The following is a 25,159-nucleotide window of genomic DNA, read 5'->3' on the forward strand; positions in this document are numbered from 1 at the left end:
CACATTGTGCACTACACAGCTTTCTGATATCCTGCTGTCCTGCCACTCCTGCCAAAGCCTGCTGACCACTGCAGGGAGCAGCTACTGCCAGTATGGGCTGTTTGATCTACCCAGTCCTTTAGTGTTTTGGCTAAATTTTTTCCATTCTATTTCATATCTTGAGGAATTGGAATGAGTCTTGCATCAGGGGAAGATATTGATATGCCTAACGATATGTTAATCCAAAGGCAGATGTTTTAATTTAGTGGTCCTTGTTTAGTTAAGGCTCAAACTGCAAATAGTACAAACCAAGTTGAGCCAGTTTAGGCAAAACAAAGGAAATTTGGTACAGGGCTCTGAGGATGTATTTGTGAGGACTCTTTGGTTACAAGTGACTAATCTAACTCAAAGTAGTTAAAATGAAAAGGGAGTATTTTCACTCACATACCTGGGAATTTAGTATAACTTGATCCAGGACACGATTCTGCTTCTCAGCTTTGCTTGGCTTTATTCTGCATGTAAAGACTTGGTGTGTGGTAGGCAAGATAGTGTCTGTGGTTCTAAACTCACACTTTAGTTTAGCAACAAACTTCTTACTCCCATCGACCTTAGTTCATACTCCAAGGAGGCTCTGATTGATCCTGGAAGCTTTTCTCTCAATGTTTTTCTCTTTTTTTTTTGGGTGAGGATTTAATAATATGGGTGCCTGTTGAACCACTGTGTTGTGTACATTGATACCAATATCATAGTGTATATCAATTAAAAATAGCTAATGTTCATTGAGAATGTATTGTGTTCCTTGCACTATTCGAAATTCTTTACATATATAACTTCATTTAATTCTCACCCCAGCTACATAAAGAAGGTGCTATTAGTATCTCTAAGACTTAGAGAGTTCAATAACTTTGTGTTCACATAGTTCATATGTGGTGTGCTCAGAAAAAGTCCAGGTATTGTCCTGGACCATGAGTCCATGCTTTTGTCGACTGTGCTTTACTACCTTTGTTAATACCTGTAGCTACCCCTTATTTGCAAATGAATTTACTATTTTGGTGAGTTTCCTCCTTACAAACCTACCTTCTTACATAGGAGGCAAAATTCATTTTTTCTGCTGCCCTTGCAGTTAGGTCCAGGCATGGGACCAAGACTCAGCCAGTCAATTGAACTTGTGCAAGATTTACATTCTGAAGAGAATGGTATGAGGAAGCAAACAACATGTTGTCCATTTTCTGGGAAAAGTGGCAGCAAAAGTGTACCAGTTTCAGAGGCAACACTGGTGAAAGTTCAGATATATAGTATTCAGTGAAGCAAGTTGTAAGTGGGGCAAATTGTGGTGTCTGGCCAATGCCTGTTATGGTTTGTGTGATGTTTAGCATGATAACTCTTTGCCTCTGTGAGAGCTTCAGTAGGCTACCTAATATCCCTTAATGAATTCCTTTTCTGCTTAAACTAGCTAGAGAGATTTTGGTTGCCTATAATTAAGAATCTAAGTTGATTAAAATGGTAAAAGTGTTTTTCAAAGAAGAGCTGTTATGAACTTCATTTAGGATGCTTTTAAACTCTAACAGAATACCCAACTCAATTATGTTTCAAAACAAAGAAATGTATTTGCTCATTTAACAGCAACTTCCAGCTTCAGGCCTGATTGACCTAGCAGTGCAACGAGACCCTCATTATCCCAGGTTCTTTGTTCATTTCCTCCTTGCAGTCCTCAGAGCAGGTTCATTCAGAGGCTATTTCCCCTGTGGCTGGAGGATGGTTCCTGTCTGGTCTTCGTGCTTCCTTGTTCAGATCGAGCCTGAGAGTCACTCAGATGTCTCTCTCAGAATAACAGGAAGACTTTTCTGAAAGGCTCAAATAAACTTCTTTTCCTGTTTAATGAAAAGGGAGATGAAAGAACCTTAAAATACTGAGGCCTACCCTGGGACTGTAGTCAGTTCTTCAAACTCCATTGCTACTACTCAGAAAGGGGTTGAATAGAGTCAACCACAGTATCTGCAACCCCAAGAGATGAATACCCCCAAAGTCATCTATTTATAAACTGCTACTTGGTTGACTTTGAAAACTGGTTTTATAACAACCTGTTGAGGTAGGTATCATTGATCTCAACTTTAAAGATGTTGATACTATGATTCCAAGAAGTAAAGTGACTTGCCCAAGTTTCACAATAAGAAATGACCAAACTAGGACTCAAACCTATGTCTTCTGATTTCAAGGACTTGTCTATTTCCCAATAAATCCCCGCTGTTCTGAAGATAACAAGAAGAGAATAGCTATTTGAAACAATTTCCAGATATCATGGCTATATAGAAATGTCTGAGAAAATATATCAGTTGAACTCTTCTTGAAAGTCTATAATATTCATTTTTAAAAATTTATTAGATAAAGAGCACACTGAAGAAGGCCAAGTTCTCTATCCACCTCTTCTGCCTAGCAAAGTAGATCTCCGGCAGGTCTCCATAATTCCATATAATGAGTGGGAAAGGATTCAAGATAGTCTTGACAGCTTGACAGCAGAAGCAGCATGCCTTCGTGCAGAAAAAAAGGCAAAGAAAGAAATGCATGTCCGATCCCAAGACATGGTAAAGCATTGGACTAATACATATGCAGTAAGTACTAACACCCCAGGAGTGCACATGTACTAAAAACTTACTCTTAAGAGATTGAATCCAAAAGGGGCAAATTGGAAAATAAGTTATTCACAGGAATGGAAGCACAACATAGAGATTGTGACCAATAATATTGTAATATCTTGGTATGGTAATGGGTAATTACATCATGGCAAGCATCTTGTAAATATATATAACTATCAAGTCACTATGTTGTACATCTAAAACCAATATATATATATTAACTTTAGTCCAATGGAAACAGACTTTTGTTTCTAAGTACTCTTATAAATATTTTTTACATGTGAAATATGACAAAAATGCTTTGAAACACAGTTTCAACAGCTTTATTTAGGTAGAAGTGACATAGGAACAGTCAGATTTTAAAGTGTGTAATTTGATAACTTTTGGCATATTTTTACATTTGACATAATTTTACATTCCAACCAGAAGTGTATGAGAGTTCTGTTTCCTCTATCTCCCAACTTGCTATGCTATAGACATCCAGATAGCCATGAGACATTCATTATAGTTTTCATTTGAGTTTCTCTAACTACAATGATGTTGAATGTCTCTCTGTGAACTTGTTTTCTATCCAAGATCACAAGGATTTTTAAATTTAAATATTATGTCTATGGTCTATTTTAGTTGATTTTTTATATGAAGCAAGGTATAGATTGTTTTTTGTTTTTTGTTTTTTTGCCTATGGACATCCAATTGTTTCAGCACAACTTATTGAAAAGATTTGAAACCTTTATTGAAGATCCAGTTGTCCACATATGTGCAGGGGGAATTTCTGGAATACCCATTCTGTTCCACTGATCTATTCATCTGTCTTTATTCCAATAATACACTCTCTTGAGAACTGTAGGTTAAAGTTTTGAAATCAAGTAGTATTAGTATAGAATACACAAAAATGAATTTTGCCTCGATTAAAGTCATACATATGAAAAATAAAACAGTAAGACTTTTAAAATAAATCATAGGATCTTCAGGATTTGTATGTCCTGAGACATAGAAAGTATGATCCATGAAGGAGAAGACTTCATCTGACAGGAGACATTGGAGAGACTCCTCAGAGGTGTAGAAGAGGATGTAAAATCCGCTACTGTTGATTTTTTAAAAGGAAGAAAAGTAGTAATATATTGTAATTTATTTTGTAAATAAGGAAGGAACTTTGGAAGTGAACACAAGAAACTATAGAAGTTAGGACTGGAGGGAGAGCTTCACTGAATACATTTATGTATTTTGAGGTTTCAAACCATCTAAGTGTGTTACCTATTTAAAAAATTCAATTAAAAAATTAGCTCATAAGTGTAACCTTTTTGTTCATTAATGATATATGCAAGTACAATACTCATAATGAAAACTCAAATTATCACATTCTATGTAATGTTAAATGTTGAAAAACTAAATTGAAAAATGAAAACAGCTTTTGTCTTTTTGCAGGGTATGAAAAAACAGAAACTTGAAGCCAAAAAGAAGCGTGATGAGGAAAAAGAGGCAGAAAGACAAATTCTTGATGTGGAAGAAGCAATACACAAACAAAGAGAAAGGAAAAAGGCCATTGAATATGCAAAACAATACCAATTCTACCAGACAGAAAGAGTGAAAAACTTTCATGTACTACTTGTTTTCTTTCTTGTATGTTTATATATATGTAGTATTTCTATAGAAAATTGGACTTTATTTTCTTAAAATACTGTAATTTTTTGTTTTTGTAGTCAGGACTTCTTGTTAGTAGAGTTATAAAAGAACGTGATGCACAGACTGAGTTCCAAAAGAATGAAATAAAATCAGATAAAAGATGGGAGGAACAGTTGAAATTCAACATTAAAAAAGCTTTTAAAGAAGAACAAGAAAAAGCAGAAAAACGACGCAGAGACAGAGTGGCTCTTGCCAACGATCATTTAAGACAGTATGTATGCATAAATTACTCCTTACGTTACCTTCTTTTTCTCATAATGCATATAGATTTTCTTTTCTGATTATAAAAGTAAAAATGCTGAAATACCTGGTAAGTAGACAGAAGAAAGATTTTAAAAATCACTCCTTACCCAGAGATAATATATTGGTTACTACTGTCAGCAATGATGCTGCGTAACAACCAACCACACAATTTAGTGGCATTTGATGATAAACACTTATTTCTCATGTGTCTGTGGGTTGATTGGATAGGTTTTATCAAACTGCAGGCCTGGTAGGGTTTGCTTGTTGCTGTGTGGCAGGCTTTACACACAGCTTTACAGCTTTACATCTGCCCCATATGTATTCATTCTGAGGTCCAGGATGAAAGGATAGCAGCCACCTGGGGGAAACTTTTCTCATGGTATTGAGAGAGATGTAAGAGAATGAGCCTAAGCTTGCAAGAACATGGCTACATCCAAAGTCAAAGGTCAAGGAAATACACCCGGCCTCCTATGAGTCTAAAGCAAGCTATACGGTCAAACCTATCAACAGTGGAACAGAAAAATAGACTCCCATGGAAGTGGGGACTAGGAGAGGAATTTTTCTGTCAATTATCTAATCTACTACAATACTCTGTTATTGTTTTGGTATATAGCCATACAGACATTTTTTAATGGTGTTTGTGAAGGGGGTTGGATTCATTGAGCTATAATTTGCATTTTCTAATAAAATTCATCTTTTAAAAAACATACAGATGTATAACCACCCCAAAATAAAGATATAAACACTTTTATTACCCCCAGAATGTTCCTTCATGCCTCTTTACACTAAGTTTTATCCCCCACCCTCAGTCCCTGGCAATCATTGATCCACTGTCACAGACTTATTTTTCTGAGCATGTAAACTCTCATTTTATAAAATGAAATCTGATTGCTATGGAAAATATTGCTACAGAAAATACTGGAAAACTTGGCCTGGATTACTGATGGAATAACTAAGCGGCACTCGGAGGTCTTGGAGTGTTGAGGGTTCATTTCACACCAGCAGGCTCAGAGGGGAGTAATCTCCTAAAGTCTGAGCCTTGAGCACAAGCAAGGGAACAATTTATATTATTTTGATATGTGGCATCCCAGCATGCCCAGAGCAAAAGAGGAGCCCGGAGGAGGGGAGGAGAGAGCTGGGAGGGCTTTGCCAACTGGAGGAAAAAAGTGGTTTGCTGACCTTGATGGCTGTGTTGAATATCTTCCTTATCACTCCCCCCTCTGATGCCCCTTGAAACACTTCGTTTTAGGGGCATCACATTTTTTGGTTTATGATAGGGTTATAATGGTTTGTAGTTATACTTTTAATTGCTTTGAGCTAGGACTGTTTTCCTTGTGACTTTTTCATTAAAGACTTGAGTACTTTGTGAAGACCACAAATGGTTATGTTTTTCTGCGTTTGTATGAACTTTGTGTGTACAGGTTGAAATGAGTCCTTCAGACCTTTGATAAGCCTGTGTTTAACAAAAAATTCTCAGTTTTTTTCAGTCCTAATTTATTTTTATGCAGCTGAGCATTACACTAAGGTTGGCTTATTCGAGTGTGAGAGGACATGTGCTGAAGGTGTAGGGCCACTGAGGGCAGCTCCCTTGGGTGATGACCACGCACTTTATAACTTTTGTACAGTTAAACATTATAGAGAGGTACTTTGGAAGTGCAGGCTGAGACTTGAGTTCAGCTGGGAGAGACAGGTAAGCACAGCTAAATAACAATGATTACCCAATAGATAACAGAAAGGGCAACTTTTTGAGGAACAGTTTAGTCAGAGGGGCAGCAGCAGAGAATTTAATGCTCAGGATGAGAGATTTTATTCTGGCAAGGGCCAGGATCCACGGTGTGCAGGTGTTCATTAGTCAGAGGGTAATTGTCAGATGTGGAGGTGGAGAGGATCTGGAGGTCTGGCTGGGCTTTTTACTAATGTATCTTTGTCTGGTCTAAAGTACGGGCTCTTCCACTCTGGAATGATGGACCAATGGAGTGATGCCTGGAACTTTGAACGCAGTAGGAGTGGGGCCCAGTCCACTGAGGTTTGAGGGATTACCTTTTAAATTTTTTGATTCAGACTGAGTCCCCAGCTTGGAAGAAATGTACTGGGGTCCCTAATCGGAGATCAGGGCTCTTTCTATGGTATGTTGCTGCAGCTTATTTGGGGCGGCTCTTAAAGCTTAGAGCTGTTCTCTTACTCTCTTATTTTCTATCTGGTGTAGGTTCCCTGGGAGGCTTCCTAGACACGGGGGAGGGTGTCTATACACTAATTCAAAAGGGGAAAAACCTGAGTCCTAGGTGTGCAGCAAGCATGCAGAAGAGCCAGGGCCAGTAGGTCTGGTCATGGGAGGCCAGTTTCTTGGCAAAACTTAGGGTTCTTTTTAGTGTGTGATTTATTCACTCCACTTCCCTTAACTTTGTGGCCTGTATCCAGTGTGGAGTTTCCAGGTAATATTGAGAGATTTAGTTCAAATCTGTACTGTATCTGCTACAAAGGCAGGTTAGTATTGCTTTTTGAGGATGGCTTCTAGTGCAGTTTTTCTTAGGTGGGTGAGCTGATGGTATTTGTTGATTAGATGCTTTCCTGTTGTAGTTGGGACAAAGATGTGTCTGTCAGGCAGCAACTGTCATTTTTTTTTTTTTTTTTTTTTAGTTAGGATGGCTCTTTCAGCCATGGCCCAGTCTTTCTCTTTTTCAGTGTACTTGGGTGGAGGGGCCTCCACTGGGGGCGTTAGGGCCATGGTAAGGGAAGGAGCTTTATCTGTTTTTTTTTATTGGCTGTTGTTTTAGTTGCTTTATCTGCTAGTTGGTTCCCCTGTGTTGTTATAGGGTTGTTTTCCTTTTGGTGCTCTGTGCAATGCAGAATTGCTACTTTTTCTGGGAGCCAGAAAGCCTTGAGGAGTTTTAGTATTATACCAGCTGAGAGTTGGAGAGGAATCAGTGTCCCTGTGTGTTTCAGAGGGACACAACAGTATGGGGGACCTTGACATTAATTTTTTTGTCCCAAAGTTTATCTGCTTTTTTTAATGAATGGAACTGTGGCTGCCAGTGTCCTGAGGTAGGGTGGCCATCCTGCCTCGGTTGGGTTTAGTTTTTTTCTTTTTTGACAGGTATGGAACTGGCTGCTGCCAGGGCCTAACAGTTATGTGAGAACTTAAAGGACTATTTTTTTCATGTATGAAGAGACTGAAGGGTTTTTTTGTATCTGGCAGACCTAGGACTGGTGCCTGTTTTGAAGCAGCCTTTATTTCCAGGGGAGTAGCTTTTGCCTTTTTTGTCTAGACAAAGGGTTCTTGGTATGGCCCCCTCAGGAGGCTGCAGAGGGGTTTTTCCATTGCTGAGAATCTGGGAATCTAGATTTTGCAGAAACTGGTGGCCCCCAGGAACTTTTATGTGAATTTCTTCATCTGGAGCTGGGCTAAGGAGATGATGACTTTTTTCTTCTTTGGCCCTAGTGCCCTTTTTCCCTGGGTGAGGAGGAAGCCCAAGTACTGGACTTGCTGCTGGCAGATCTGTGACCTTTTTTTATGAGTCTTGGTATCCTGAGTCTCACAGGAGTTGCAGGAGGGCCTTTGTGCTTTTTGCACAACTTTTCTGAGTGTCACTGGCAAGGAGGAGGTCATCTACCTATTGCAGGAGGGTGCAGCATGTGGCTTCCCTCAGAAAGCTGGGAAGGTCTGTGGCCAATGCCTCTCCAAAGAGAGTGCGTGAGTTCTTGAAACTTTGCGCAAGCCGCGTCCATGTTAACTGCATCTGCTGCCGTATCTGGTTCAGTCCATTTGAAGGCAAATGAGCTGGCTTTGGGGAGCCAGCTGGAGGAAGAGAAAGGCACCTTTTAAGTCTAGGCAAGGGAACTATTTGGCAGACCCCAGAATCTGGCTGAGGAGGGTATACAGATTTGGGACCACTGGGTGTAAAGAAACAGTCACCTGGTTAATGGCTCGCAGGTCTTGAACAGCCTGGTGCCTTGCTCCTGGCTTTTTGACTGGTAGAAGCTGGGTGTTCCAGGGGGACTGACACTCAGTTAGAATGCCTGCGTCTCTGAGTCTGATCAGATGTTCCTGGATGCCTGCTCTTGACACTTGTGAGAGGGGATACTGCCACTGTCTTTGTGGCTGGGCCCCCGGAGTCAATCCTACAATGGCAGGGGCTCGGTTATGCGCAAGTCCAGGTGGGTTGTCTTCAGCCCATACTGAGAGGAAGGCAGCTCTGAATTCAGGTGGGCTACTTGAGAGGGTCTGGGCACAGAACAGCCTCCACTCCTCTTCCCTGGGTGTGGCTATTGCCAGGTCGAGGGACCCTGGCTCTTCTTGGCCTGCATTTAGTTTGAGGCTGGTTCATCCAGTTGGTTCAAAAGTTATTTGGTCTCTGAGCTGTGAGAGTATATCTTAGCTGAAGAAGGGAACAGGGCACTCGGGTAGGTAGAGAAACTTATATCAGTCTTTGGGGCTTCCAAGTCCACATTAACAGTCTTGGCAAAAGTGTTGCTGGACTGCCTGTGTCTCTGTGGCTCTGAGAATAGTTGCAGTCTTTTTACTGAAGGGAGTTACAGGGAGGGTGACCACAGAGTGTTCTGCCCCTGTGTCAACCATAAAAGTCATCTGTTGTCCCCCACTTTCATCCTGACAGTGGGCTCATGGGGGCTGAGAGCAAGAGAGCCCAGTCCCTGTCAGGCTGAGTCTGCTCCTGCCAGGCCAGTGAGCCTGTCCCCGTGGGGCTCCTCCCGGCAGCGACTGGGCCTCAGGGCTTTGCCTCCATTGGGCATTCATTCTTCCAGTGCTCCTTCTCCTCACAGTAAGCACACTGGTCCCTGGCTAGGGGCATCCTAGGTCTCCCCCCTCTTGGTGGCCGGCTTTTCTCTGCCTTTTGGTCATCTCTCTTTCTTTTAGGGCAGCTGCCAGGAGGCTGGCCTTTTCTTCATTTTTCTTTCAGCCTCTCTGTCAGTCTGAACTTCTCTGTTTAGATATACTTTGTTGGCAATTTTAATCAGTTGAATGATATTTATCCCGGCAAAGCCTTCTAGTTTTTGGAGCTTTTGTCTGATGTCTGGGGTGGCTTGAGCTATGAATGAGGTGTTTACCATCTGTTGGCTCCCTGGTGACTCAGAATTGAAGGGGGTGTAGATGCGATCAGCTTCTCACAGTCTCTCATAATAGTCCCTGGGAGACTCTCCTAGTTGTTGAGTGACTGAAGATAGTTTGGTCATGTTCATAACCAACTATGTTCATGTTGAGTTCATGAAGATAGTTTGTACCCAGCTTTGATCCCCTGGAGGAGGGCATCCTGGTATTGATCGATCTGGTGCTGTCCCTCAGGGGTGGTAAAGTCTCACTCAGTGTGCTCCTCGGGGACAGCAATATCAGCCCATGCACCCCAGTCAAGGACCCCGGCTGCCTCCTCTCTTCTGTTGTGAACAGGATGTAGAGAAGCTATTGGCAGTCTTTCCAGGTCGACCAATGGGTTTGGAATAGGGATTTCATGAGATCAACCAGGGCTTGTTGCTTTTCTGACAGGGTGTTGTGTTTTTAATTGAGGATGTTAGTAGTGGAGAAGGCTTGATAGTAAAACATGAACCAGCCAGGCTGGATGGTTCAGTCTTTATTATGCCTCTCAGGCTCCCATGTCTCTCACACCAGCATCTAGAGGGTGCCTACTCCTGGCCAAGGGCACAGTCTGGCTGCTGGTCCAGGGGAGAGTGGGTCCACTTGTTCTGGAGTTGGCGGGGAGGCTCACAGCAGCAAGGTGTCTGGGACCAGGTGGCTGGGTGCTGCCGACCTTGGGGGCGCATATGGTAGGGCCAATATTGGCTCTTCCTCTGGGTCATCAGCAAGAATTTGCAGAGGCTTAGGCTTCTGTTGATTCTTTGCAGGCTTCTTTGTTGAGGCAACTAAGACCCTACCCTGTCCCTGCCTGTTGCAAGTGAATCTCACCCAAGGGGGAAGGGTCTGGGCAACTCCTAACCAGGAGTTAAAGTATGGGAACTGATTAGGATGACCTGTATCTCTAGGGATGACCCACCAGGCTCAGCAGATTGTTGGGACATCTAGGGTTCTTTCTGGAGGCCACCCTACACCAAAGGTGGGCAATACAGATTTACACAGGGTTTTCAACATGCCAGGAGTTAATTTTACTTTGTAGTTTTCTGAAAATCCCTTCTGAAATTTTTGATCATAGTGTCAAGGACTGTGGGTTTACTGTGCCCTGACCCCATGATGTGTCCATGGATGGTGCTGTGACAACAGGCAAGGGAAGTGTGCCTCCTCTAGAGAGGAGACCAGTCAGATGCCTGTCCATTCACGCTTCTCTCAGACTTTGGTCAGCCTTGACTAAGGTGCACCCGTATAAGTCCCGGGCCAGGTCAGCCCAAGCTGAGTCACTGTTATGTCATGGCAGCTGACCATGAATGCGGATGAGGGCCCACTCAGAGTGCAGGCCATGGAATCACAGATTCAGTGCAGACTGAATGGCTTCAGCCACTCTGCACACTCACTCACAGACACTCAGACCACAGTTTAAACATTCCCTCCATGGGAATGTCTACCTGTGAGACTTCTAAGAAGTCTTCAGGAGGTGATCAGGCTCCCCTTCCACCTCAACGGGTGTGACTGGCTGGGTCAGGGGCCCTGGGGCATTACCGGATTCAACGTCGGAACCAGGTCCTCACCTGCCAAGCCTCCTTGAGTCCGGTAGGAATGGCAGAGGGGGGCTGGCCCAGGGCGACCAGGTGGGAGACTGCAGAAAGGTCAGGCAGGGCGCATCTTCTCTGTTGCTATCTCCTGTTCCATCACCGCCAGCCATTGCCCAAAACCGGTGGCAACAATGGGCCAACAGGGTTGGGTTTCCCAGTAAGGGAACCAAATGTTACAGAAAATATTGTTACAGAAAATACTGGAAAACCTGGACTGGATCACTGACAGAAGAACTAAGCGGCACTCGGAGGTCTTGGAGTGTTGAGGTTTTATTTCACACCAGCGGGCTCAGAGGGGAGTAATCTCCCAAGGTCTGAGCCCTGAACACAAGCAAGGGGAGGAATTTATATTATTTTGATATGTGGCATTTCGGCATGTGCAGGGCAAAAGAGGAGCCTGGAGGAGGGGAGGAGGGAGCTGGGAGGGCTTTGCCAACTGGAGGAAATAAGTGGTTTGCTGACCTTGATTGGCTGTATTGAATATCTTCCTTATCAGGATCAACAATATGATTTTTTGTTTTTCACTTATCGGTATGTCATGAGCTCTTGCCATGTCAGTAAGTAGAAATCAAACTTTTTTTTTCTTTAAAAAGCAGCTACTACATTTATTCGGGTGGGGTTGTATTTGTGTGTAATTTTATTTTTATAAATTACTGATACATGTAAATAGAAAAAGGGATTAAGTGAAAAGTCTCTTTTTTGTTTGCCAGTCACCTTGCTCCAAAGTGAGACTTAACTAGTTTGTTTACACTGTAGTTTAAGTGTGTACAAATTATATAAAATTTCAAAAAATTTAAACAATACTCTTGATAGACATTTTTTGCCATTTTTAAAGAAAAACAATTATTTTTGTCCTTAAACATTATCATTAATACATGATCAATCTACAATTACAAAATGCAATTAAACAAAATGAAAAATAAATAAAAAATCACCAGAAACTCTGTGATCCAGAGTAGGTATTGTTAAAAATTGGGTATATATACTCTTAAAATTTATTTTTTTTAATTTTGCAAATAATAAAAGAGTATATGCTTATTACTTAGAATTCAAGCAATATAGCAAAATTTGAAGTAAAATTAAAAGTTCTTCATGTCTACCCTTTTCAACGTCTGTCTCTAAGTCCCATTTTCCTTTTCATATATAGCCATTATTAAAAGGTTTGTAGACATCCTGTAATTATGCAATTACTAATACTTATATTAAAAACATGTTTAAGTTTGTATATATTTTTAACATGGATGTTATACAGTATGTTTTTCTGTGGTTTTATTTTTTCACACAACAATTTACCTTGAATATTTAATGCCAGAGTATATGGATTTGTCACATCTTCTAAAATAATCATGTTGCATACTAAGAATGTACCATTATTTATTTACTTAACTACATTAGTAGTTAGGGAAATTTTTATTTTTCCCTCTGGCCCATTTCTAACAATGGTGCAGTGGACATCCTTGAGCATATATCTTTTGCAACTTTGTGGCAAAGATGTATTTATGTAGGACAGATTTCTTCAAATAGACTTGGGTATTGCATTTGGAGAGATACTGAAAATTGCCCTTAGAGAAGGCTTTAAGTATGTGGTCATCAACGTCTGATACCCTTTTCTGTATGATATAATCGATTCTGGATTGTGCTCTTTCGAAATTCAATGGACAAAAAGTAGTATCTTTTAATTTACATTTCTCTTAATTTCTAGTGAGGGAGAGCATTTTTTCATGAGTAATTGTTCATTTGTTTTGGTTTTTATCATAAATTGGTTATTCCATTTTTCCATATGTAGGTTGTTTCATTGATATATATTGTCATTTATTAATAGATTAAAACTCTCAATAAGCACTTTTTATATGTTGAATATTAATTTATTATACACTGCAAATTTTTGTCATCTTTTTTTGAATGAGTTTTAGTATTTAGATATATTTTTGTGATCAAATCTGTCTCTTTGTTATTATGGTTTTGCTTTAGGTATATTCATTTCTCAAAATCACAGCTGTCTAGTCTAAGTGACGTAGATAGATATCATTTTTCAGAACACGTGTTGCCAAATTGTATATTCCTCAGTTCTTTTAACCCTAAATAAAAAGAGGAAGAAAACCTTTGGATTTATTGTAATTTTTTCTTTGGCAGTATAGAGATCCAGGGGTTTGTGTAAGTTAGGGACAGAGCCAATGGCAGAGGGAGACAGATAATTGACCCATGAGTCACCTTTGAGAAATCCCTCTTCTTATATTGGCTGTTGCAACTAAGAGATAATTACAGGTAGCAGCCTGATTTCCAGCAAGCTACCTGGCTAGTGCTAAAACATTCACAGGTATGTAGGTTGTGTTTGGGCCCCAGGATCCCTTTTCCATGTGGTCTGTGACAACAGGTTAGAGGATCCACCAAGTTTAGGATTCATTTTAGTTCTTTCTTTGACTTATCTTCAGTGTACTCTAAGAGTTGTTCATCGGGCTCTGGGATCAGCATAAATTCCTTTCCTTATTCTTCAAAATAGTTTCTGTCTTTATGGATAATGGCCAAGTATTACTTATCCTCGTTGCACTCTTAACTGTCCTGTTTTTCCCTGAAATCTTTTGAAAAGTCAGATATGTAGATTTTTATTTAGTTTCCAGTAGTGGTATAGAATTTCCTCTATTCTATTGAAAGCATTGTGGGAATTAGGAGGGGAAGGATATTTTATATGTGAACATAGGTTGCTAATTTAGTTCCACAAGTCCTACACCTTAAATTTTTTTAAATTAAGGCATCATTGATGTACTATCTTATGAAGGTTTCACATGAGCAACATTGTGCTTTCAACATTCACCCATATAATCAATTCCCCCAAACTGACCACATTGCAGTCACTATCAGCGTACTAAGATACTATACAGTCCTTACTTGTCTTCTCCATGATGTACTGCCTTACCCTTGACCTACCTATATTATCTGTGCTAATTATAATGCCCTTAATCCCGTCCTCCCTCACCCCTACCAAACTTCCCCAAACCCTTCCCTTTGTAACTGCTAGTTTCTTCTTGGAGTTTGAGTGTCTGCTGCGGTTTTGTTCCTTCAGTTTTGATTTGTTCTTATACTCCACAAATGAGTGAAATTATTTGGTACTTGTCTTTCTCCACCTGGCTTATTTCACTGAGTGTAAACCCTCCAGCTCCATATTGCTGCAAATAATAGGATTTGTTTTCTTCTTATGGCTGAGAAATATTCCATTGTGTATATGTACCACCTCTTCTTTATCCATTCATCTTCTGATGGACACTTAGGTTGCTTCCATATCTTGACTATTGTAAATAGTGCTGTGATAAGCATAGGGGTGCATGTGTGTTTTTGAATCTGGGATCTTATTTTCTTCAGGTAAATTTCTAGGAGTGGAATTCCTGGGTCAAACGGTATTTCTATTTTTAGTTTTTTGAGGACCCTCCATATTGCTTTCCACAATGGTTGAACTAACGTACATTCCCACCAACACTGTAGGAGGGTCTCCCTTTCTCCCCAAACTCGCCAGCATTTGTTGTTGCTTGTCTTTTGGATGTTGGCCATCCTAACTCATGTGAGGTGATATTTCATTGTGGTTTTAATTTGCATTTCCCTGATGATTAGCAATGAGCATCTTTTCATGTGCCTCTCGGCCATCTGAATTTCATCCTTGGAAAAATGTCTGCTCAGTTCCTCCTCCCATGTTTTAATTGGATTATTTGTTTTTTGAGTGTTGAGGCATGTGAGCTTTCTATGTTTTTTTGATGTTAACCCTTAATCAGATCAATCATTTACAAATATATTCTTTGTTTATTGAGTGTTGAGGGATGTGAGCTTTCTGTTTTTTTATGTTAACCCTTAATCAGATAAATCATTTACAAATATATTCTCCCATATACTAGGTTACCTTTTTGTTCTGCTGATGATGTCCTTTGCTGTACAGAAGCTTTTTAGTTTGTTGTAGTCCCACTTGTTCATTTTTTTGTTTCCCTTGCCTGAGGAAATAAGATCAGGAAAAAGTTGCTCATATGTATGTACAAGAGGAATTTGCTTATGTTTTCTTGTATGAGTGTTATGGTTTCATGACCTACATTCAGGTCATTGATTCATTTCAAGCTTACTTTTGTGTATGGAGTTAGACAATAATCCAGTTGCATTCTCTTACATGTAGTTGTCCAGTTTTGCAAGCACCATTTGTTGAAGAGGCTGTCATTTCCCCATTGTATATCCATGGCTCCTTTATCATATATTAATTGGCTGTATATATGTGAGTTTATACCTGGGCTCTCTATTTTGTTCCATTGATCTATGGATCTGTTCTTGTGCCAGTACAACATTTTTTTGAATACTGTGGTTTTGTAGTAAACCTTAAGTCAGGGAAATGTAATCCCAACAGCTTTATTCTTCCTTGTCAGGATTGCTTTGGCTATTTTGGGTCTTTTGTGGTTCCATATAAATTTGATAACTATTTGTTCTAGTTTGTTGAACAATGCCATTGGTATTCTGATAGGGATTGCATTGAATCTGTAGATTGCTTTAGGCAGGATTCCCATTTTGAGAATATTAATTCTTCCTAGCCAAGAGCATGGGATGAATTTCAATTTGTTAGTGTCCTCTTTAATTTCTCTTAAGAGTGGCTTGTAGTTTTCAGTCTTTCACTTCCTTGGTTAGGTTTATTCCTAGGTATTTTATTCTTTTTGATGCAGTTGTGAATGGGATTGTTTTCCTGATTTCTGTTCCTGCTAATTCATCGTTAGTGTATAGGAATGCAACAGATTTCTGTGTATTAATTTTGTATCCTGAAACTTTGCTGAATTCAGTTGTTATTTCTAGTAGTTTTGGAGTGGAATCTTTAGTGTTTTTTATGTACAATATCATGTTATCTGCAAACAGTGACAGTTTGACTTCTTACCCATCTGGATGCCTTGTATTTCTTTATTTTGTCTGATTGCCATGGCTAGGACCTCCAGTACTATGTTGAACAACAGTAGGGAGAGTGCGCATCCCTGTCTTGTTCCCAATTTTAGGTGGAAAGCTTTCAGCTTCTCACTGTTAAGTATGGTGTTGGCTGTGGGTTTGTCATCTATGGCCTTTATTATGTTGAAGTACTTGCCCTCTATACCCATTTTGTTGAGAGTTTTTATCATGAGTGGATGTTGAATTTTGTCGAATGCTTTTTCAGCGTCTATGGAGATGATCATGTAGTTTTTGTCCTTCTTTTTCTTGATGTGGTGGATGATGTTGATGGATTTTGAATGTTGTACCATCCTTGCATCCCTGAGATGAATCCTTCTTGATCATGGTGTATGATCCTCTTGATGTATTTTTGAATTTAGTTTGCTAATATTTTATTGAGTATTTTGCATCTATGTTCATCAAGGATATTGGTGTGTAATTTTCTTTTTTTATGGGATATTTGCTTGGTTTTGGTATTAGAGTTTTCATGGCTTCATAGAATGAGATTGGACATGTTCTCTCCTCTTCTATTTTTTATAAAGCTTTAAGGAGAATGGGTATTATGTCTTTTCTGTATGTCTGATAAAATTCAGCAATGAATCCATCTGGCCTGGGAATTTTGTTCTTGGGTACTTTTTTGATTACTGATTCAATTTTATTGCTGGTAATTCAGATTTTCTGGGACAGCCTTGGAAGGTTGTATTTTTCTAGGAAGTTGTCCATTCTTTCTAGGTTATCCAGCTACTTAGCATATAGATTTTCATAGTATTCTCTTATAATTCTTTGTGTTTCTGTGGGGTCCTTTGTGATTTTTTCCTTTCTCATTTCTGATTCTGATTCTGTTTATGTGTATAGATTCTCTTTTTCTCTTAATAAGTCTGGCTAGGGGTTTATTTATTTTCTTTATTTTCTCAAAGGAGCAGCTCTTGGTTTCATTGATTTTTTCTATTGTTTTATTCTTCTCAATTTTATATATTTCTTTTCTGGTCTTTATTATGTCTCTCCTGCTGACTTTGCACCTCATTTTTTCTTCTTTTTCCAGTTTTAGTAATTGTGACTTTAGACTATTCATTTGGGATTCTTCTTCTTTTTAAATAGGACTGGATTGCTATATTCTTTCCTCTTAGAACTGCCTTCACTTTGTCCCACAGAAGTTGGGGCTTTGTACTGTTGTCATTTGTCTCCATATATTGCTTGTTCTCTGTTTTAATTTAGTCATTGATCCACTAATTATTTAGGAGCATGTTGTTAAGCCTCCATGTGTTTATGAACCTTTTTGTTTTCTTTGTACAATTTATTTCTAGTTTTATACCTTTGTGATCTGAGAAGTTGACTAGTAGAATTTGAAATAATTGTGAATTTACTAAGGCTCTTTTTGTAGCCTAGTATGTGGTCTATTCTGGAAAATGTTCCATGTTCACTTGAGAAGAATGTGTATCCTGCTACTTTTGGGTGTAGAGTTCTGTAGATGTCTGTTAGGCCCATCTGTTCTAGTGTGTTGTTCGATGCCTCTGTGTCCTTACTTATTTTCTGTCTGGTAGATTTGTCCTTTGGAGTAAGTGGTGTGTTGAAGTCTCCTAAAATGAATGCATTGCATTCTATTTCCCCCTTTAATTCTGTTAGTATTTGTTTCACATATGTTGGTACTCCTGTGTTGGGTGCATATATATTTATAATGGTTATATGCTCTTGTTGGACTGCCCCATTTATCATTATGTAATGTCCTTTCTCTTGTTACTTTCTTTGTTTTGAAGTCTATTTCATCTGATACAGGTACTGTAACACCTGCTTTTTTTCCCCTATTGTTTGCATGAAATATCTTTTATGATCCCTTCACTTTTAGTCTCTGTATGTCTTTGGGTTTGAGGTGTATCTTTTGTAGGCAGCATATAGATGGGTTTTGCTTTTTTTAATCCATTCTGTTACTCTATGTCTTTTGATTGGTACATTCACTCCATTTACATTTAGGGTGATTATCGATAGATATGTACTTATTGCCATTGCAGGTTTTTGATTTTTAGTTACCAAATATTCAAGGGTCTGTACTAACTATCTTCTGTACTGTCTAACCATCTAATTTAACTCTCTTATTAAGCTATTGTAAACAAAGTCTGATGGTTATTTTTTTTTCTTTTGATGGTTAGCACTTTTTAACTTTTTTTTATTAAGGTATAATTGATATACACTCTTATGAAGGTTTCACGTGAAAAAACAATGTGGTTACTACATTTACCCATATTAACAAGTCCCCACCCATACCCCAATGCATTCACTGTCCATCAGTGCAACAAGATGCCAGAGATCCACTATGTCCCTTCTCTGTGATGCACTGTTCTCCCCATGATTCCCCACAGCATGTGTACTAAACATAATACCCCTCAGTCCCCTTCTCCCTCCCTCCCCAACTGCCCTCCCACACCCCTCCACCTTTGGTAACCACCAGTTCCTTCATACAGCCTCTGAGTTGGCTGCTATTTTGTTCCTTCAGTTTTGCTTCATTCTTATACTCCAAAAATGAGGGAAATATTTTGGTATTTGTCTATCTCTGCCTAGTTTATTTCACTGAGCATAATGTCCTCCAGCTCCATCCATGTTGTTGCAAATGGTAGGATTTGTTTCTTTCTTATGGTTTTCTCCATTGTATATATGTACCACATCTTCTTTATCCATTCATCTACAGATGAACACTTAGGTTGCTTCCATATCTTGGCTATTGTAAAAAATGCTTCGAAAAACATAGGGCTGCATATGTCTTTTTGAATCTGAGAAGTTGTATTCTTTGGGTATATTCCAAGGAGTGGAATTCCAAGATCAAATGGTATTTCTATTTTAATTTTTTGAGGAATCTCCACATTGCTTTCCACAATGGTTGAACTAGCTTACATTCCCACCAGCAGTGTAGGAGGGTTTCCCTTTCTCCACATCCTCACGAGCATTTGTTCTTCTTAGTCTTTTCAATGCTGACCATAATTACTGGTGTGAAGTAATATCTCATTGTGGTTTTAATTTCCATTTCTCTGATTATTAGTGATGTGAAGCATCTTTTCATGTGTCTTTTGGCCATCTGAATTTCTTCTTTGGAGAACTGTCTCTTCATATCCTCTGCCCATGTGTTAATTGGGTTATTTGCTTTTTGGGTGCTGAGGTCTGTAAGTTCTTTATATATTTTGGATATTAACCCCTTGTCAGATATGTCATTTACAAATATGTTCTCCCATAAGGTAGGATGCCTTTTTGTATTGTTCATGATGTCCTAGACTGTACAAAAACTTTTTAGTTTGATGTAGTCCCTTGAGTTCATTTTTGCTTTTGTTTCCCTTTCTCAAAGAGATGGGCTCAAGAAGAAGTTGCTCATTCTTATATTCAGGAGATGTTAGCCTATGTTGTCTTCTAAGAGTTTTATGGTTTCATGACCTACATTCAAGTCTTTAATCCATTTTGAGTTTACTTTTGTGTATGGGGTTAAACAATAATCCAGTTTCATTCTCTTGCATGTAGCTGTCCAGCTTTGCCAACATCAGCTGTTGAAGAGGCTGTCATTTCCCCATTGTATGTCCATGGCTCCTTTATCATCTATTAATTGACCATATATGGTTGGATTTATATCACGGCTCTCTAGTCTATTCCATTGGTCTATGGGTCTGTTCTTGTGCCTGTACCAAATTGTCATGATTACTGTGGCTTTGTAGTAGAGCTTGAAGTTGGGGAGCGTAATTCCCCCTGCTTTGTTCTTCCTTCTCAAGATTGCTTTGCCTATTTGGGGTCTTTTGTGGTTCCATATGAATTTTAGGACGATTTTCTCTAGTTTGTTGAAGAATGCTGTTGGTATTTTGATAGGAATTGCATTGAATCCATAGATTGCTTTAGGCAGGATAGTCATTTTGAGAATATTAATTCTTCCTATCCATGAGCATGGGATGTGTTTCCATTTATTAGTATATTCTTTAATTTCTCTCATGAGTGTCTTGTAGTTTTCAGAGTATAGGTCTTTCACTTCCTTTGTTAGGTTTATTCCTAGGTATTTTATTCTTTTTGATGCAATTGTGAATGGAATTGTTTTACTGATTTCTCTTTCTATTGGCTCATTGTTAGTGTATAGGAAAGCCACAGATTTCTGTGTAATAATTTTGTATCCTGCAACTTTGCTGAATTCAGATATTAGTTCCAGTAGTTTTGTAGTGGATTCTTTAGGGTTTTTTATGTACAATATCATGTCATCTGCAAATAGAGACAGTTTAACTTCTTCCTTACCAGTCTGAATGCCTTTTATTTCTTTGTGTTGTCTGATTGCCATGGCGAGGACCTCCAGTCCTAAGTTGAATAGAAATGGGGAGAGTGGGCATCTTTGTCTTGTTCCGATCTTAAAGGAAAAGCTTTCAGCTTATTGCTGTTAAGAATAATGTTGGCTGTGGATTTGTCATATATGGCCTTTATTATGTTGAGGTACTAGCCCTGTATACCCATTTTGTTGAGAGTTTTTTTTATCATGAATGGATGTTGAATTTTGTCAAATGCTTTTTCAGCATCTATGGAGATGACTATATAGTTTTTGTCCTTCTTTTTGTTGACGTGGTGGAAGATGATGATGGATTTCCGAAAGGTGTACCATCCTTGCATCCCTGAGATGAATCCCACTTGGTCATGCTGTATGATCCTCTTTATGTATTATTGAATTCAGTTTGTGAATATTTTTTTCAGTATTTTTGCATCTACATTAGTCAGGGATATTGGTCTGTAATTTTCTTTTTCTATGCTGTCTTTGCCTGGTTTTGGTATTAGAGTAAAGCTAGCCTCATAGAATGAGTTTGGTATTATGTCCTCTTCTATTTTTTTAAAAAACTTTAAGGAGAATGAGTATTATGTCTTCACTAAATGTTTGATAAAATTCAGTGGTGAAGCAATCTGGTCCAGGAGTTTTGTTCTTAGGTGGTTTTTGATTACTAGGTCAATTTCATTGCCTATAATTGGTCTGTTCATATTTTCTATTTCTTCCTTGGTCAGCCTTGGAAGGTTGTATTTTTCTAGAAAGCTTTCCATTTCTTCTAGGTTATCCAGTTTGTTGCCATATAGTTTTTCATAGTATTCTCTAATAATTCTTCATATTTCTGTGGTGTCCATAGTGATTTTTCATTTCTCACTTCTGTAAACTCTCTTTTTTCCTTGATAAGTCTGACTGGGTTTTTTTTAATCTATTATGTTAATTTTCTTGAAGAACCAGCTCTTGTTTTCATTGATGCTTTCTTTTGTTTTATTCTCCTCAATTTTATTTGTTTCTGCTCTAATCTTTCTTATGTCTCTCCTTCCACTGACTTTGGGCCTCATTTATTGTTCTTTTTCTAGTTTCATTAATTGTGAGTTTAGACTGCTTATATGGGATTGTTCTTCTTTCTTGAGGTAGGCCCATATTGCAATATAGTTTCCTCTTAGCACAGCCTTGGCTGCATCCCACAGATTTTGCAGTGTTGAATTATTGTTGTCATTTGTCTCCATATATTGCTTGATCTTTGTTTTTATTTGGTCATTGATCCATTGGTTATTTAGGAGCATGTTGTGAAACCTCCATGTGTTTGTGGGATTTTTCATTTTCTTTGCATAATTTATTTCTTGTTTCATACCTTTGTTGTTGGAGAAACTGGTTGGTACAATTTCAATCTTTTTGAATTTACGAGGCTCTTTTTGTGGCCAGTATATGATCTATTCTTGAAAATGTTCCATGTGCACATGAGAAGAATGTGTTGTCTGTTGCTTTTGGGTGTAGAGTTCTGTAGATGTCTGTTAGGTCCATCTGTTCTACTGTGTTGTTCAGTGCCTCTGTCTCCTTACTTATTTTCTGTCTGGTTGATCTGTCCTTCAGAGTGAGTAGAGTATTGAAGTCTCCTAAAATGAATGCATTGCATTCTATTTCCCCTTTTAATTCTGTTAGTATTTGTTTCACATATGAGTGTGCTCCTCAGTTGGGAGCATAGATATTTATAATGGTTATATCTTCTTGTTGGATCGACCCCTTTATCATTATGTAATGTCCTTCTTTGTCTCTTATTACTTTCTGTGTTTTGAAGTCTATTTTGTCTGATACAAGTATTGCAATTCCTGCTTTTTTCTCTCTGTTTGTTACATAAAATATCTTTTTCCATCCCTTCACTTTTAGTCTGTGTATGTCTTTGGGTTTAAAGTGAGTCTCTTGTAGGCAGCATATAGATGGGTCTTATTTTTTTTATCCATTCAGTGACTCTATGTCTTTCGATCGGTGCATTCAATCTATTTACATTTAGGGTGATTATCAGTAGGTATGTACTTATTGCCATTGCAGGATTTAGATTCGTGGTTACCAAAGGTTCAAGTTTAATTTCCTTACTATCTAAGAGTCTAACTTAACTCACTTAATATGCTGTTACAAACACAATCTAAAGGTTCTTTTCTTTTTCTCCTCCTTGTTCTTCCTCCTCCATTCCTTATGTATTACGTATCCTGTTCTGTATTCTTTGTCTATCCCTTGATTGACTTTGGGAATACTTAATTTAATTTTGCATTTGCTTAGTAATTAGCAGTTATACTTTCTTTACTGTGGTTTCATTACCTCTGGTGACAGCTATTAAACCTTAGGGACCCTCCCATCTATAATAGTCCCTCCAAAATAGATAGTAGATATGGTTTGTGGGAGGTAAATTCTCTCAGCTTTTGCTTATCTGGAAATTGTTTAATCCCTCCTTCAAATTTCAGTGATAATCTTGCCAGATAAAGTAATCTTGGATCCAGGCCCTTCTGCTTCATTGCATTAAATACATCATGCCACTCCCTTCTAGCCTGTAACATTTCTGCTGAGAAGTCTGATGTTAGCCTTATAGGTTTTCCTTTGTATGTGGTCTTATTTCTCTCTCTGGCTGCTTTTAATAGTCTGTCCTTCTCCTTGATCTCTGCCAATTTTATTACTATATGTCTTGGTGTTGTCTTCCTTGAGTCCCTTGTGTTGGGAGATCTGTGCATCTCCATGGCCTGAGAGACTATCTCCTTCCCCAGATTGGGGACGTTTTCAGCAATTACCTCCTCAAAGACACTTTCTATCCATTTCTCTCATCTTCTTCTGGTATCCCTATAATGCAAATATTGTTCAGTTTGAATTGGTCACACAGTTCTCTCAATATTCTTTCATTCTTAGAGATCCTTTCTTTCTCTGTGTGTCAGCTTCTCTGTATTCCTCTTCTCTAGTTTCTATTTCATTTACTGTCTCCTCCACCATATCCAACCTGCTTTTAATACCCTCCATCATGCTCTTCAGTGATTGGATTTCTGACCGGAATTTATTCCTGCATTCTTGGATATATTTCTGTACCTCCATTAGCATGTTGGTGATTTTTATTTTTAACTCCCTTTCAGGAAGAGTCATTAGGTCCATGTCATTTAAATCTTTCTCTGGAGTTATATTAATTTTACTCTGGACCATGTTCCTTTGGCATTTCATATTTGTATATTGCGCCCCCTAGTGTCCAGAAGCTATACTTTCTGGAGCTGTTCAGCCCCTGAAGCAATGTCGGGGGTCACAGGGGAGCGGTATTGGTGCCTGGGGGCAGGAAAGAGCCATTCCCTGCCTCCTGGCTGCTGTGCCTGTCTCTACTGTTTGAACCAGTGGGCCAAGCACACAGGTATAAGCTTTTTCCCCAGAGCAGCCAGATATGGATCCCTGCTTTCCACAAGTGCATGGAATCTCAGTCTCTCTAGGAATTCTGGCTGTATTAGCTTTCAAACCCCGTAATCACACAAGTATGATGAAAGCACCATGAAATGTAGGTTCATGCTCCCAGAGCAGATCACCAGAGCTAGGTATTCAGCAGTACCAGGCCTTCCACTCCCTCCCTGCTCCATTTCTCTTCCTCCCGTCAGTGAGCTGGGGTGGGGGAAGGGCTTGGGTTCTGCCTGGCCACAGCTTTGGTATGTTACCCTGTTCTGTGAGGTCTGCTCTTTACTCCAGGTGTATGAAGTCTGGCACAGTCCTCTTTCCTGTTGCTCTCTCAGGATTAGTTGTAGCAACTATATTTTCAAATTCTATGTGGTTTAAGGAGGAAGCCTCTGTCTCTCCTCTCATGCCACCATCTTTAATCTCCAGTCTGATGATTCTTTTTTCCTCTTCCTTCTTATTCTTCCTTCTCCATTCTTCATATGTTAGGTGTTTTATTATGTAGTATTTTGTGTTTCCTTTGACTGCTTTTGTGGATAGTTTGTTTTATTTTTTTGCCTTTAGTTAGTATTTTCTTGGTCTGCTGTCTTTGCTATGATTTTACATTCTCTGGTGAAATCTATTTACCCTTAATAGTGCTTCTATCCAGAGCAGTCCCTTTAAAATATCCTGTAGAGGTGGTTTGTGGGTGGCAAATTCCCTCAACTTTTGCTTTTCTGGAAATTGTTTAATCCCTCCATCAAATTTCAATGATAATCATGCTGGATACAGTATTCTTGGTTCAATGCCCTTCTGTTTCATTGCATTAAATACATCATGCCATTCTCTTATGGCCTGTAGGCTTTCTTTTGAGAAGTCTGATGGTAGCCTGGTGGGTTTTCCTTTGTAGGTGATCTTTTTTCTGTCTCTGGCTGCCGTTAATACTTGTCCTTGTCTTTGCTCTTTGCCATTTTAATTGTTATATGTCTTGGTTTTGTCCTCCTTGGGTCCCTTGTTTTGGGAGATCTGTGGGCTTCCATGGTCTGAGAGAATATTTGCTCCCCCAGCTTTGGGAAATTTTCAGCAATTATTATTATTATTTTATTAATTATTTTTATTTTTTATTTTTTATTTTGGTATCATTAATCTACAATTACATGAAGAACATTAAGTTTACTAGGCTCCCCCTTTCACCAAGTCCCCCCACATACCCCTTCACAGTCACTGTCCATCTGCATAGTAAGATGCTGTAAAATCACTACTTGTCTTCTCTGTGTTGCACAGCCCTCCCCATACCCTACACACACTCTACATGCTAATTGTAAGCCCTCTTTCTTTTTCCCCGCCCTTATCCCTCCCTTCC

The 25,159-nt window shown here is 39.0% G+C and overlaps 1 protein-coding gene and 1 long non-coding RNA gene across 7 annotated transcripts in view; one reads left to right on the top strand and one right to left on the bottom strand.

Moving 5' to 3' along the window:
• Positions 1-25,159, top strand: part of CFAP210 (cilia and flagella associated protein 210) — a 120,675-nt gene that overhangs the window by 31,628 nt on the left and 63,888 nt on the right. For all 6 annotated transcript variants that reach the window (XM_036995042.2, XM_073218724.1, XM_073218723.1 and 3 more), the window contains 3 exons: positions 2,362-2,588; positions 4,038-4,211; positions 4,313-4,506. In XM_036995042.2, the coding sequence (XP_036850937.1) occupies positions 2,362-2,588; positions 4,038-4,211; positions 4,313-4,506 (595 nt within the window). The remainder of the gene's footprint in view (positions 1-2,361; positions 2,589-4,037; positions 4,212-4,312; positions 4,507-25,159) is intronic.
• On the bottom strand, positions 1,302-18,176 carry LOC118967773 (uncharacterized). The gene is made up of 2 exons (XR_005055001.2): positions 11,187-18,176; positions 1,302-1,850 (listed from the first exon to the last, which is right to left on the bottom strand). It is a non-coding gene; the product is annotated as an uncharacterized lncRNA (long non-coding RNA).

The sequence above is a fragment of the Manis javanica genome, chromosome 12 (assembly GCF_040802235.1).
Source record: "Manis javanica isolate MJ-LG chromosome 12, MJ_LKY, whole genome shotgun sequence".
Taxonomy (NCBI): Eukaryota; Metazoa; Chordata; class Mammalia; order Pholidota; family Manidae; genus Manis; species Manis javanica.